Below are 14,800 nucleotides of genomic sequence, written 5' to 3'. Positions count from 1 at the left end.
TTACACATAATAACTGACATGTTTTTCAAAGGTAACTTGATCAAAAAAAAATTCAAATAATACTTGGGTTAAAAAATGTAATGAAAAACGTGTGTTAAGAATTTTTCGATCTCACTCCTTAGCAGCATTAAAGCAATTAAACTATTATTTTTAGTTTTCTTTTATTTTTTTGTAAAATAACAAAATTTTTAATTTTGTATATAAAAACAAATCCTCTTTACAATAGTTAAAAATTTGTAACAACAAACTTTTTCATTAAAATTTTGCTTACAGAATATAAATAAAAATTCCATCAGCTGCTTTAAAAAAAATACTGAAAGTTTTATTTAGTAATACAAAAAAAAAAAACACACACATTTCCTTCCTTCTTTTTGGCATTAAAGGCTGTTATAGAAAAAAGTTTTCTTTTTTCTGTACTGTGTGAAATTTGTTTCTTTTTGGCATCACTTGCTGGAAAATTATTTACAAAAACTATAAAAAAAAATTGTGAAAAAATTGATGAATAAATTAAAAAAATAATGAACAAAATCTGTAAGCTTTTGTAGTGTAATTAATATTTTTTGTAGTTTGACAAAAAAAAAAAAAATCTGAATTATAAAGTTTGTTAAATGGGATTTGTTGGTACATGAAAGTAAAGAAAGGAATTTTGTTTGCAGTTTATTTATGGGTCTTATGGCTAATATTTCTTTTTTTTTGGATTACAAAGGCTTAAAATAAGAAAAGTAATAAACTCTTTCTTAGATATGATTGAAAAAATGTACAAGGATTCAGCTTAAAGCTAAAGATCCTTTACGTTATCAAAGTTTGTATTTGAGTTGAGCAACTAATAATCATTTATGCATAGTATCTCTCCTTTAGCTTATTCAGCTTCTGACATATTTAAAAGTTGAATCAAACAAACTAGCATAATTTTCGTTACTTATGTAAGTTCACATGAAAAGCCAGTGAAAGGCTGGCTGTAAAATAGTTTTTTTTTAATTATTGTGAAGAAAGCTTTTGGTATTAAAAATACTCTTTTGATGCTATCAGTTTTAAACTCTTTTTGTGATAAAGGACTAATTGTAATTAAAAAAGCTTTTCAAGCTTTTAATTATACATGTTCACAAATTGTTTAATTCGAACCACAACTTTCATAAATATTAAGCTTTAAAACAGTTACGTCCAAGCACACATACATCGATATTTAAGTTTGTGTTAAACAGCTTTGAAAGCTCTAATACTGATCGTTGTTTGTTTGCCAAATAAAGAGCAAGAATTGTTGTCTTATTGCTTACTGTACTCTTATCGGTGTGAAAACACAAAAGCTCCTTTGTAAAAGCTCTCACATTGTACATATGAGTTGTACATACATAACAGCTTTAAAATAATTTGTTTAAAAAAAACTAAAGCCTTAAAGCTTTTTAAAACTTGTTGTTTTATTATTAAATGTTGAGGATAGCTGTAGAATTTACAATTTTCTTTATTTATTTATTTGTTTGTTATTTTTTGTAATAAAAACAGTCATCATTTTCCATTACTGCAGCATTTAATTTATTTTTGTATATGTAAATCCTTTTAAATATGGCTTTTAAAATTTAATTAATTTTCAATTTTAATACCATTGCTGTGATGCATTTTTATTTGCAGAAATTCTCATGTAACGTACAATAAATATCAATAAATTATTATGTGTAAATATTTAATGTTTTTTGATGGTCTGGCAAACAAAAAATAAATAAAACTACAGTGCGGGACAAAAGTGATAGAGAAAAACAATTTACTGAAGTAGAAAGTTTTAACGTTAGTTAGTTCGAAAGTTGAACATTTTAAGATGTGCTACTTAGTTATGTTCCTTATTAGTTCAGTGTCATTTGTTTTGTTAATTAAATACGACATTTTTCTGAGATCTGTGATTTTATGAAAAATTTGCTTTAAATTTGTAGGCAACTTTATACTTTAGGGTGCGCTACTTAGATAAATCATATTTGTGATAACTTTCTTCACATTTTTCACTGCAAAATATTGCATTTAATATGAATTTGTTTTTAAATTTTTGGGAGTGCTACCTAAATAAATCCATATTTTCTTGAAAAAATTACAATTTGATGTATAAATGAATACTATATTATAATTTTGTTAAGCTATAATGATAAATAAAGCCTTTTTGTTTGGAATTTCAGTAAAACTTATTATTACTTGATATATTTTATAGATGTGCTACTTTTTCAATCAGTAAATTTCTACATTATTTCGATTTCAAGGCATTATATTTGTAGTATCTCAGATTTCGATAACATCTGTGAATATATTTTGTCAAAAGGTTAACATTTATAGGGTGTGCTAATTTAAAAAATTTCGAAATATTTCAGTATTAGTAATTATTTCATTAAAATAAGTAATGCAACTGAACTACTTAAATAATAATGTTTTTGTTTAAGTTTTTTATATAATTTATTAGTCTGAAAAGTCTAATTTTAAAAAATATTGAAAATTTTTGGGTGTGCTACTTAATTTTTTTCTTAAAAAATTACAATTTAAGCCTTATTAAATAAAATTTTATCACGCTTTTTACTTTAATAGTAAATAAAATCTTTTTACTTAGAATTTTGAAACAATTTATGGGTGTGCTACTTTTTCATTTTATAAATTTCTTAATTATTACCATATTTAAGCCAAAATATTAATTCTAACCCAGATTTTATTAATATTTCGTTATAGATTTTGTCAAAAATTTAAGTTTTTAGGGTGTGCTACTTATTTTTATATTTTATTAAAATTGTTAAAACAGTCGAATTTTGTACATTTAAGTTTAAAGCCAGTTTATTTTTAAAATGTGCTACTTAGAAAACATTCATTTATATTTCAGTTTTTTATATAATTAAATAGTCAAATAGTATTATTTTGTTAAAATATTAAAAATTATTGGGTGTGCTACTTGATTTTTTTCTTAAAAATTTGCATTTGAAGCCTTATTAAATAAAATTTTACAATAATGTTTACTGTAATAGTAAATAAAACCTTTTTGCTTGGTATTTTGAAAAATTTATGGGTGTGCTACTTTTTCAATTTATAAATTTCTTAATTATTTCCATATTTAAGCCAAAATATTAACTAACTCAGATTTTATTAACATTTCAGTATAGATTTTGTCAAAAATTTAAAGTTTTTAGGGTGTGCTACTTAGAAAATCTTTAAATTATAGATTTTAGGGTGTGCTACTTAGAAAATCTTTACATTTTTTTAATATTAGCAGTTTATTAATTAAGAATTTATTAAAATAATTAATCCAGTGGTTTCAGTTTTGTTAAAAATGTACAACCAGTTTATTTTTAAGGTGTGCTACTTAGAAAACTTTAATTTATATTTCAGTTTTTTATATATTTAAATAGTCAAACATTTCTTCTTTCAATTAATATTAATATTTTGTTAAAATATTTAAAATTGTTGGGTGTGCTACTTGATTAAAACATTTTTTTCTTGAATTTTTGATCTATGAAAGTTATTTTTTCCTCTATCTCTTTTATTACCCACTATAAACTCTTTATTTTAATACGTTCCGCCTGTAAAGTGTAAAAATTTCTGTTTAAATAACTTCTAGAACATAAAAATAGCCATAAATCTTTTATAATACATTCCATTTTTTTCGTAGTATATACTATATTAATCCTGTGATTTTTTGTTTATTCATGTTCTGTCTCTCTCCTGTTTCTACTTTTAGCACATGGTGCAGGCTAGTGTTGCGCCATATCCAGGCGCACCAACTGGCTATCCACCAGCAGCGGCTCAAGTACAACAAACTACAGATGGTTTAACCATGTCTGTGGGCAGTGTCAAAAATGAATCGTTAGCACAGATTAAAGCTGAACCTGCTGCAAACGCCGTCGCTGCTAATAATACAGGTGCCAATAATACAAATGCTGCTGGTATGGTTGCCACAAATGCTGCCACTCAAATGTATTTGCAACAGAAAAAGGTATGTTTTTTATGAAATTTTCTTCTTTCATCTTCTTTTTCATTACTTTTGTTTTGGAATTTTTTTTGGTTTATTTATTTTGTGTTTTATTTAAAAATTTATACAATCATATATCTATATATTTATTAATAAAAAAAAAACGGTATCGGAAATGGTTTATGTCATACAGTTGTATATAAATTCCTCTTTTTTGGGTTACAAAAATTTATTGTGTTTTTCTGTTTTAATAAAAAAATAAATTTGAGGATGGCATGTTTTTTATTAAATAAAAAAAAGAGTCTGCATATCTCGTCATATATATTTTTTTTAGCATATAAAATCAATCAATATTTACATTTGTCTATAGAAAACTATATTATTTATTTATGTTGAATTTCTGTGTTTTTTTTTTTTTTTTTGATTTTTATTTTGTTATTTATGGCAAATGGTGTATTTTCTTTTAGACTTTTTGGTCATAACTCCATTAAATTTATTTATATTTTATTTAAATGCTTTTTAAAAATCACTCATACTCACTCACTCATTTATTTATTATAAACATTTGCGAGGGGACTAAGTAAAGTTTCTTTTAAATTATATAAAAATGTTTTGTTGAAATTTGTATTAGCATCTAGAGAGTAGTTAGGTGTGCTACTTTTGTGTCCAATATTTATTGTTAGTTAGTGTAGAATTTGTAGTTTGCACTGGTTTGATTTGTTTTTGGGTGTGCTACTTAGAGAATCAAATTCTATAGAAAATATTTATAAGTTAGTTGATGGATAATTAGGTGTGCTATTTTGCTAGCCAATATTTACGTAGCCAACTAAACTGTTTTAGATTTGTTCTCCATTATAACATCCGGCTGATATCTGAATTTCTCAGCTGATTGTCAATAGTTACAAAATATTGTGGGTTGAAAACGTATTGGATTGCTTAACAACCTGCTGATATTTGACAATAAGTATTAGAAATTCAGGGTTTATCGAAATGAAGATCCAATCTCAGGTAATTTTTCGAAATTGTCAAGATTTTGGCAAAATCAGTAACTTTTTAGGAGCTCTTAGCAAATATTCTTTGAAATTCCACAAAGTCGTATTTAAAATAGAATTATATTGGTGCGATCTTTCTACAGATCAGGTGATACCCAAATAGTGAACATTGAAATTCATTGAATTTTGAACTGCTCATCTTTTGAGACCAAGAACGAATCAAGCCAATATCGGATACTCTCTTCCAAAGTGAAGCGTATCCCACAGAGAGAGCGATCTGCATCAATCGAAACAAATAGTTGTCGGACGGGGCTCGGTCTGTACTATAAGGTGGATGAGGCATAACTTCCCAACAACTTCATTCTAAATATTTTTAACAGGTATTGCAACATGTGATCGAGAGTTGAAATGATGGAATATTACGATTTCATATCTGGCCGAATATTCGAATTAGTTGCATTCGGTACAGGTTCCCTGTGATGGTCTAAACAGAATTTATCAGCTCATAATAGATAGGACCCTTTTGGTCCCACGAAAAAGCAAAGCATTTCCTTAGCGCCATGGGTATTTGGCTTTGGTGTCGATTCGGCTGGTTGGCCGGGCTTCACTTACGATCTCTTATGTTTCGGGTTATTGTAATGGATCCATTTTTCACGATGTCTTTTATAGCGTTTCAGCATAATTTCGGACATGCAAAATCGTCTTTATCTCTGCTTCAATTCGTATGGTATACAATTTCCATGCATTTGCCCGCAAACCTTTTAGAATTGCTGTTTGAGTAGATCCCAATGATTTTGCAAAATCTTGTTTAGTTTTACAACAATCTTCATGGAGTAATACCTCCAATTCTTGGCCTTCAAACTTTTTTAGCTGGCCTGGGCGATCTTTGTCTTCCGTATTAAAATCCCCATTTCTAAACCGCTCGTACCATCTTTCGCACTTTTAACTGATGATTCTAAGGAGTTAAACTTTGTCAAATATTGTTTTATCCAAGACACTTAGCAAAGACACAATTCAGTGTTGCATAGACAAATGATTTGGAGAGAATCAAGCTAATTTTTCTTATGAGGCAAATGAAACTCAATTTACGGCCATTTTCACAATGTACGATTATTTCATTTTAACCGGAAAATTAACTAACTGTCGGTTTGTTTAACGGGGACCATTTAACCAACGGTTACCGATTTCCGTTTCACCATCATTTGATTACTTAACCAAAGCATTCAGTAGAAAGTATGGCAATAATACATACATTTGTTTACGAAAAATAGTGTAATGAAAGATTGAAATATAAAAAATTGTCTAAAAGACGGCATAAAAAATAATAATTTGTGTTTTCTTAGTGGTATAATAAAAAAACGTATAAAACTCAAAAATATTAAGGTATCTAACTGTAAAATTTACAGAACAAACTGAACAACAATTACTGAAAATCAACAAGGAAAAGTGTACATTTGTTGTTTGGTTTGTAAATGCAATATCCGGGTGGTATATGGATCACCCCGTGCAAAATTTACTTTTTTTCGCTTTACACTTTTAAAAATTATAAATATTACAAAAATATAAATGTTTTTCCATGTTCTTTTATTATATTTCTTACAATTAAGATGCTAACCGGCGAAATTTATTCGGTTATATTTAACAGCAACTTTGTTGTTAAATAGTGTCAGTTAAGAATTAATCGTACATTGTGAAATTCATATTAGCCTAACTTGCGGTTAAAGTTCACGTTAACTTTTAATCGTACATTGTGAAAATGGCCGTTAAAAGCTCAAACCATCTTTCGTTATTTGAACTGATGGCTTAACCTGTTAAACATTGTCAAATATTGTTTTATCCAAGACACTTAGCAAAGACACAATACAGTTTTGCATAGACAAATGATTTGGAGAGAATCAAGCTAATTTCTCTTATGAGGCAAATGAAACTCAATTTAAAAGCTCAAACCATCTTTCGCTATTTGAACTGATGGTCTTAACCTGTTAAACACTATCAAATATTGTTTTATCGAAGACACTTAGCAAAGACACAATTCAGTGTTGCATAGACAAATGATTTGGAGAGAATCAAGTTAATTTCTCTTATGAGACAAAAGCAACTCAATTGAAACGCACTATTTATTCCAGTGGTCGACACTCATAACCACCGATGGTCGAACATAATGAACGAAATTCATAAAAATTATCAAGCTAGAAACCAAAATCGACTTAAAATACATTTTCGAAAATCAAATCAAATATTAAGAGTCTGATTTTCCCCCATAAATAGCAAACGCTACGTCTAATGATTGGCCTTGTTCTAAACAATCTGATTAGTCGTATATTTAGTCCAGGAGCGGACCCTGGTCAACCATTTGGGGGGGAATAAATTAATTTTTTTTATTTTTTTATACAAATTTTTCGGTTTTCATGGGAAATTTCTTTTTTTCACCCCCCTGGTTACGCGACAGATTTAGTCTAAACATAATGGAAAATTTGCTCATTTTTAATATTAAAACCTAAATTTTCCTTTTCAATTACCAACAATTTTTAATCGATTTCATTTTAAATAAATTTTCATTTCACAACCATCCAGCTAATAAAATTCCCAGTATTTTTTTTTCTAAACAAAAAGTATAAAAATCCTTGTTTTTAACTCTTAATTGTAATTAAATCCTACTTACAACATCCCTATTAAATACAAATGTAGACCTCCCTCTCCGCCTGTCTTTTACCACTCACACACTTACACTTTTAACATTTATACTACATGTGTTAGTGAAAAACAAACAGTTGTTGTTGATATGTATGTATTTGTGTATTAAAAACAAAACCAAAAAAAAAAAATTGTTAAACAAAATTTTTGCAAATTATTTATCAATTCATAAACTCTCTGCATGTTTTTCGAAACGATTCAAATAAAAAAACGAAACAAAATTTCTGACAACAAATTGGAAACTAAAGTTTGTAATTGAAATCTATTTTAAAATAATTTATAATTAATGTAAAATATTTGTCTATATTTATTACGGTTTCATGTTATTTTTATTCTAAAAAATTAATCATAAATCTGGAAAAAAAAACTTTGTATAAAATTTAAAATTTTTAGCTTTTAAGAATGAATGTCAATTACATATATAAAATGAGAGATTTTTGTTAGCATTTTTATTAAGTTCCATATGAAATTGTATTGTATTAAAAATGCATATTCCTGGTATTTATAACTATATATATTTAAAAAATTAGTAAAAATTAGTTTGTTTGAATGAATTAAATTTTAATCATAATCAAGTTCAATTTTTTATAATAAATAGCTAATGTTTACGGCAGAAAGACTGCTGCTAAAAATGTATGGATCGATTTTGGATGCCAACCGTTGCCATCTGTAATACAGTTGCCTAAATTGTATTACAGATGGCAACTGGAAGCTATCATTTCTGTTGCCAAATTGTCTAACGCCCATTAACACGAAGTCAGGTTATGTAGGAAAACTGTCAGTATAACAATTAGTTAACATATAACCAGACTTCGTGTTAATGGGGGTAAAAGTTATGTTATCGAGATATATTTTTTTTTTAAATGATTACATACTTTAAATTTAACTTGAGTCTGATTAAAAACTACTTCATTTATTTTTTTCTTTTATAAATACTTTCATTTTGTTCCAATTAAATGTGTGTACTTCATTTAGACAATTTTTGTTTGTTTATTGGTATTTATTAATCTAGAACAAACATATATATTTAGTAAAGTGTGTGAAAATAAATTTATAGTTGGAAATTTCACGAACTTTCCAGACCTAAAGGGCTAAAACAAAAAAAATGCTGTCACTGACTCAGCATTCTTAGGCCGAGTATGACACGAAGATCTAATTATCATGAGAACCACTTTCTCCAAACATTATGTGACATACATATTCTGTCTAATTTACCTCATTTTCAACCTCCTAGCGTCAGTCAAAAATTGGAAAATCATTTACTAAATCCGTATTCCAATTGCCGTAGAAATGTTTCAAAAGTTTCGATTGACTTGCCAGTTTATGGCGTCTGATCAATTTATGATAAATTTTATTCTAAAGCCAGGAAGACCTTATTACACATGACTATAAGCAGGAGTGACTTGAAACGCTTGAAAACTAGTTAAGATCCAAAGTACAAAGAAGTAATTATTGCAGTGGCCGATACAAACACGCAGCTTTTTTTAATGTATGGTTGCTGTGAAATAACTCTGCAGCCCATGGCACTTGATACCATAAATATTTCAAGATTTGCTTCAAAAAATTCAAGACATTAGATTTCTTTATGAAGATGTAGCTTGATTATGTGTTTATCTGGTACTCGAAGAAGACATTGAAATCTGGAGGAGAAGACAGATTTGGATATTTGGGAATTCCAGTTTCCTTTTTGAATAAACAGATCGTGTGTTCTGTTTTAACATGATTTCCAGTCATTTTCCGTTTAAAAACTCCCCAAAAATCATTGTCTTAGCCAGTATCTTCTAAAGAATATCAGTTCAGAGTTGATTCTAACGTGTGACATCTGTTGAAATAGAGAATAAATAGTTTCTTTAGAGTAGTGTTCGGCACACTGAGATCATATCGCATTTGTGTGTATACATGTTTGCAGTGAAAGAACCCACTAGTTCCACATTGACGTATGTCTTTGTCACTTAGATCCCCTACTCTTCCTCTCTCGTGAAGGGAAAACTTGACAGTAGAACCTTCAAAATGTAACTAAAGTTCAAGAAAAAGTTACTATTGGATAATTCACTGTCTATATGACAGTTGGGAGGTTTTACTTCCAAAATTCGCATGATATTTTCAGTCATACTTGCACGATTTTAAGCTCCCAGTGCCCGGATGATACTCTCTCTTACTCTCAGTTCATAATTGATATTATCTAGCGACATCCATTGAAATAAGAATGGAACTATAATATAAACCTTAACGAGTCTCTCTAGATCAGTGGTCGGTACAAAGAGAACATGTTTCATTTGTGAGTGGATTGATTAGTTTGCTGTGAAATAATCCTGTTCACCATGGCACTAGTTCAAATTTGAGGTATGCGTTTGTCGCTAAGACCACTTACTAAGTAAAGAATTTTTAATGCCGGTGCGACACTTGGTAATCGATTGTCATTATTAAGCAAGTGATTTTGAGGTTAGAATAGTAACTAGTAATAAAGGTCATATGAAGGTCATATGTTCGCTTGCATTTTTCTAATAGTATATAACTAGTTGTGCTCTTTTTATACCCTTCACCATGAGTGACAAGAGTATATCGTCCCCTTAATAAAATAATAGTGTATAATTTTTTTGCCATTTCGAAATAATTGAGTTTAAAATTTTTGTCTTAGTAGACATCTAGAACAAAAGTAATATTTCAATTGATCTTTTGACCCACTTTGTAGAAGTAGAATTTCAACAAATTTTGAATCAGTTATGTAGATTCTTATTATGCAATAAAAAACAATGGTGTGTATTGTTTTATTAAGGGGACGATATATAAGTTTGTCATTCAGTTTGTAATTTCTACATTTTTCATTTTCGACCCCACAAAGTATATATATTCTGGATCATTATAGATAGCGAAGTCGATATAATCATGTCCGTCTGACCCTCTGTCAGTCTGTATGTTGAAATCAACTTTCAGCAGGCCCCCAAATAACTTACATATATGATTCGTACATCAATATATCCGGAATTCTTCCGGCTCGGTTGCTATTTAAAATCGACAAAATCGGCCCACAAATGGCTGTGATATAAGGAAAAAACCGGGACAACCTAGATTTTTTTGCCTATTGTTGATCTATATCAGGATTACTAAGTCATTAATATAGACAATATGGATATCTAATGATAGATATTTCAAAGTCCTTTGCAACGACGTACTTAAATCGGGAAAAGTATTTTTTACCACGAATTTGTTTTCATAAAAAAAATATTTTTATTATACAATTTTTTTACAAATAAATTTGAATTTGAAGAATTTTTTTTTATAAAAAATTTAAAAAAAAATTTCCCATAAAATTTAAAAAATAAAAAAAAATTAATTTAAGGAATTAAGTCTAAACAAATTATTTTCAGTTTACTTAGCCATTTTTTAAATTTTTATACTTTTTAATAAAACTCCCCCCAAATCCTCTAGATTGTTAAGTGAAAATAATGTATATTTTAGTTTCTCAAATACTTTACAATGTTTTAATGCATTCAATGTTTTAAATTAAGGCTGCATTTATGAATTTTGAACAATTAAACAAAAAACATTTTAGCATCTCATCATTTCTATCTACTTTATATATATAGAGCTTTTTTTACAGATCAATAATTAATCAAACACCTGGTTGAGGTTGAGCATGTCTAAGTGTAACTCCTTTCATTTTATTTACAAACTAAATACCTAGAACAACAAATTATTAAACTATAATTATTTTCATTTAGAACTTGGAAATGTCGTTTGATTTATTTTTTCATATTCTTTCTTTGTATGTAACAATAAATGAACGAAACTAAAGTATGGTAAATTGCTAAAAAATATAAAAAAAAACTTAATTAAAATAGCTAAAACAAATTGTTAACATTTATTTAGTTACGAAATCAATCAATGGCATGTGGCAAGTGATTTAAGACAAAATGTATTATAAAGAAAATAATAAAATTCTTTTAGTAATTTTTTTTATCTACATATATAATTACAATAAAAATAAAACTGCATTCCTAAAATACTATTAATATGTAATAATAATGTTGGTGTTGGTTCGAAAATATACACACATTTTTAAGTTAAAACAAAAACAAAAAAAGTATTAGAAACAATAAATTAAATTAAAAGAAAACACAAACTAAATGAAAAATAATCTCTACTCCGCAAACTTTTGTCATAGAATAATCTGGCAACATCACACAATGCATTGCAATACGTGAATGGTGGCAACAATAACAATTTATCCGCAAATCCACAAACAGCCGGAAATGCTGCTGTTGCAACAACAACCGCTTCAGCAACTGTCACAACAGTATTAGGTATAAATTCACAGCAACACCAGCAGCAGCAACAGCAACAACAACAATCTGTTACACCTCATACAGCTGCCTCTCTAAATGGCCTAAATCTGGCAACAGCTAATACAACAAATAGTTTAACAAATGGCACTGGAATTGGTAGCAGTGGAGTTGGCTCTGGCGGAGGCTTAATAGTAGACAACAAAAGACAACAACAGAGCCTGCAACAAAATCAAACTCATTTCCATCTTCACAATACAAACACCAACAACCACCACAATCACCAGCAGCAACAGCAGCTTCATCATACGAACAACACCCACCAACAGCAACAACAACACCACCATCTTCAGTGTAAATCATCGCAACAACTGCTGCTGCAACAGCAACAACAAAACAATGCCAGCCTAGTGAGTGTTGTGAAACAAAAATTCTAAATACATAATTTTTTTTTTTCTGTTGTCATATTTTTTTCGTACAAAAATTTCCAATTATTTTGCATTTCCTTAGTAACGAAACACATAAAATGCAATTTTGCATTTTTAGTTATTAATTAGTTTCTGTGTTTTACATTTATCTGTGTGTCCCTGTTTTTTTTGGTTTTCCCAGCCTGGAAAACTTAGTTTAAGTTTTGTTAGCAAGGACTCTGTTTTGTATTAAAATGAATTAGGAAATGTTCTTAGGGTGTAGTGTGAAAGTAACGAGTTTAATATCCAGATGTGTGTGATAAAATAGCTGTTGATTGGTCAATACATTTTGGGAACGAAGGACCAATGTTAAACATTTAGAAAATTTGTCTTAAAAGTTTATTAAATATAACAGTAACTGTAATTGTAATTGTAGGAACAAATCACAGGACCATTTCCAAACCAAATTATTGGTTTCACGCCAAAGCAGTTCCCGATAGATTACTGCTGAAATTATAATTAAATTGAATTTTAGATCACTATTCATTACTTGTTTACTTGCGCAAATCTTGAGTTTGTATAGGAGAGATTGGGGAGATTGAAAATATTTTCCTATTTTTCTTCCTCTCTCTTCTTTAAACTCAAGACTTGCTCAAGTGAACTTGACGTCTGTGATCGAAGGACCATTTGCCTGTTATAATTTGCTTCAATACTATGAAATTAATTTTTGACTACTTATAAATTCCGTTCATAACATTTATAATTAGTATTGGGTGTATGACTTAAAAATGCTGGATTTTTTCAAATGTATACAAACGAACTACTCATTTTTTGGGGCCAAGAACGAATCAAGCCAATATCGGATACTCTATTCCAAAGTGAAGCGTATCCCAGAGAGAGCGTTCTGCATTGATGGAAACAAATAGAAGTCGGGCGGGCCAATGTCTGGACTATAAGGCGGGTAAAGCAAAACTTCCCAACCACTTCATTCTAAATTCTTTCAAACAGGTATTGCAACATGTGGCCGAGCGTTGTCATGATTAAATATTAATGCTTCATGTTTGGTCGCTTCAAACGAATCAGTTGAGTTCGGTACAGGTTCCCTGTGATCGTTTGGTCTGGTTTCAGCAGTTCATAATATATAGGACCATTTTGCTCCCACAAAATACAGATAATTCCCTTACCGCCATGTATATTTTTGCTTTGGTGTCGATTCGGCTGGTTGGCCGGGCTTCACATACGATCGCTTACACTTCGGATTATCGTAATGGATCCATTTTTCATCGCAAGTAATGATTCGGTATAAAAATGATTTTCTTTTATAGCGTTCAAGCAATATTTCGGACATTCAAAATCGTCTTTCAAGGTCTCTAGGCTTCAATTCATATGGTACCCAATTTCACGTTTTGAAATTGCTGCTTTAGTAGCTCTCAATGATTTTGCAAGCTCTTGTTGAGTTTGACAACAATCTTCATAGAGTAATGCCTCCAATTCTTGATCATCAAACTTTTTTGGCTAGCCTGGGCAATCTTTGTCTTCCGCATCAAAATCACCACTTCGGAACCTAACAAACCATCTCTCGCATGTTCAAACCGATGGAACACATTTACCATAAGCTTTGGTGAGCAATCGGTGCGCTTTAGCGGCTCTTGTTTTGAAATTAAAGAAGTAAAGCAAAACTTCCTTTATATGACCATACGTTGGTAGAAAATTCGACATTTTCGGAGCAAAAACAAACTTTGTTGTTTACACTATAATGTTCAATAACTAAGTTAGAATAAATGGCAGATATGTACGCTTCAAAATGAAATATAAGTTATTAAAAACAACTTATAGATTGTTAAAAGGATTGTAAATCTCTCAATAGTTTGTTATTCTATCTTGAAATCTACTGTATAACTTTTTCAATCCTTCTAAAATAAGTCTGTAATTTAGCAGTTCAAAGCACCATTTTCAATGCCACATTTTGCATGTTTTCTTTCGCTTCAAATCTATTTATGAAAACTTAATTTTAAATTTGAATTGGTTCGTAGAACCAGTAACTCAGAATTTTTGCTTCGAAGGACCACATATTTTACTACAGCTGGGCTTAGAAACAATATCTTATATTTAATATATGTTCGCTGCAATGGTATCAGATGTACAATGTGGCGCAAAAGTAATCCTCCTATCAGAAAATGCTATAAATTTTGCGATTGGCCCCTAATGTCAGTTCTGTTTTGAAATTTGTGTAGTAAACACATGCGAAATACACGTTAATAAACAATGTTACGCTACACTGCTCCAGAACGCGGAATATTGCTGACTATTTATTTGACCAATAATCGGTCGGTGACTTTGGCACAACGTGAATTTCGTCGCAGATGAGTGATGAGGCCCATTTCCATCTTAGCGGGTACGTAAATAAGCAAATTTTACGCTTCTGGGGCACTGAAAATCCGGGTGTAACCCACGAAGAGCCATTACACCCGCTCAAAGTCACTGTATGGTGTGCTG

General features: G+C 29.6%; 1 protein-coding gene across 9 annotated transcripts in view; it reads left to right on the top strand.

The window, feature by feature from the left end:
* Nucleotides 1-14,800, top strand: part of Rbfox1 (RNA-binding Fox protein 1) — a 512,165-nt gene that overhangs the window by 335,461 nt on the left and 161,904 nt on the right. For 8 of the 9 annotated variants that reach the window (XM_065503146.1, XM_065503154.1, XM_065503153.1 and 5 more), the window contains 2 exons: nucleotides 3,698-3,952; nucleotides 11,780-12,307. In XM_065503146.1, coding sequence (XP_065359218.1) covers nucleotides 3,698-3,952; nucleotides 11,780-12,307 — 783 coding nt within the window. The remainder of the gene's footprint in view (nucleotides 1-3,697; nucleotides 3,953-11,779; nucleotides 12,308-14,800) is intronic. The other variant, XM_065503152.1, reaches the window with a different exon arrangement.

This window comes from Calliphora vicina, chromosome 3, assembly GCF_958450345.1.
Source record: "Calliphora vicina chromosome 3, idCalVici1.1, whole genome shotgun sequence".
Lineage (NCBI taxonomy): Eukaryota > Metazoa > Arthropoda > Insecta > Diptera > Calliphoridae > Calliphora > Calliphora vicina.
The sequence above is the reverse complement of the archived record's forward strand: the minus strand, read 5'-3'. Positions and strand labels throughout refer to the sequence as shown.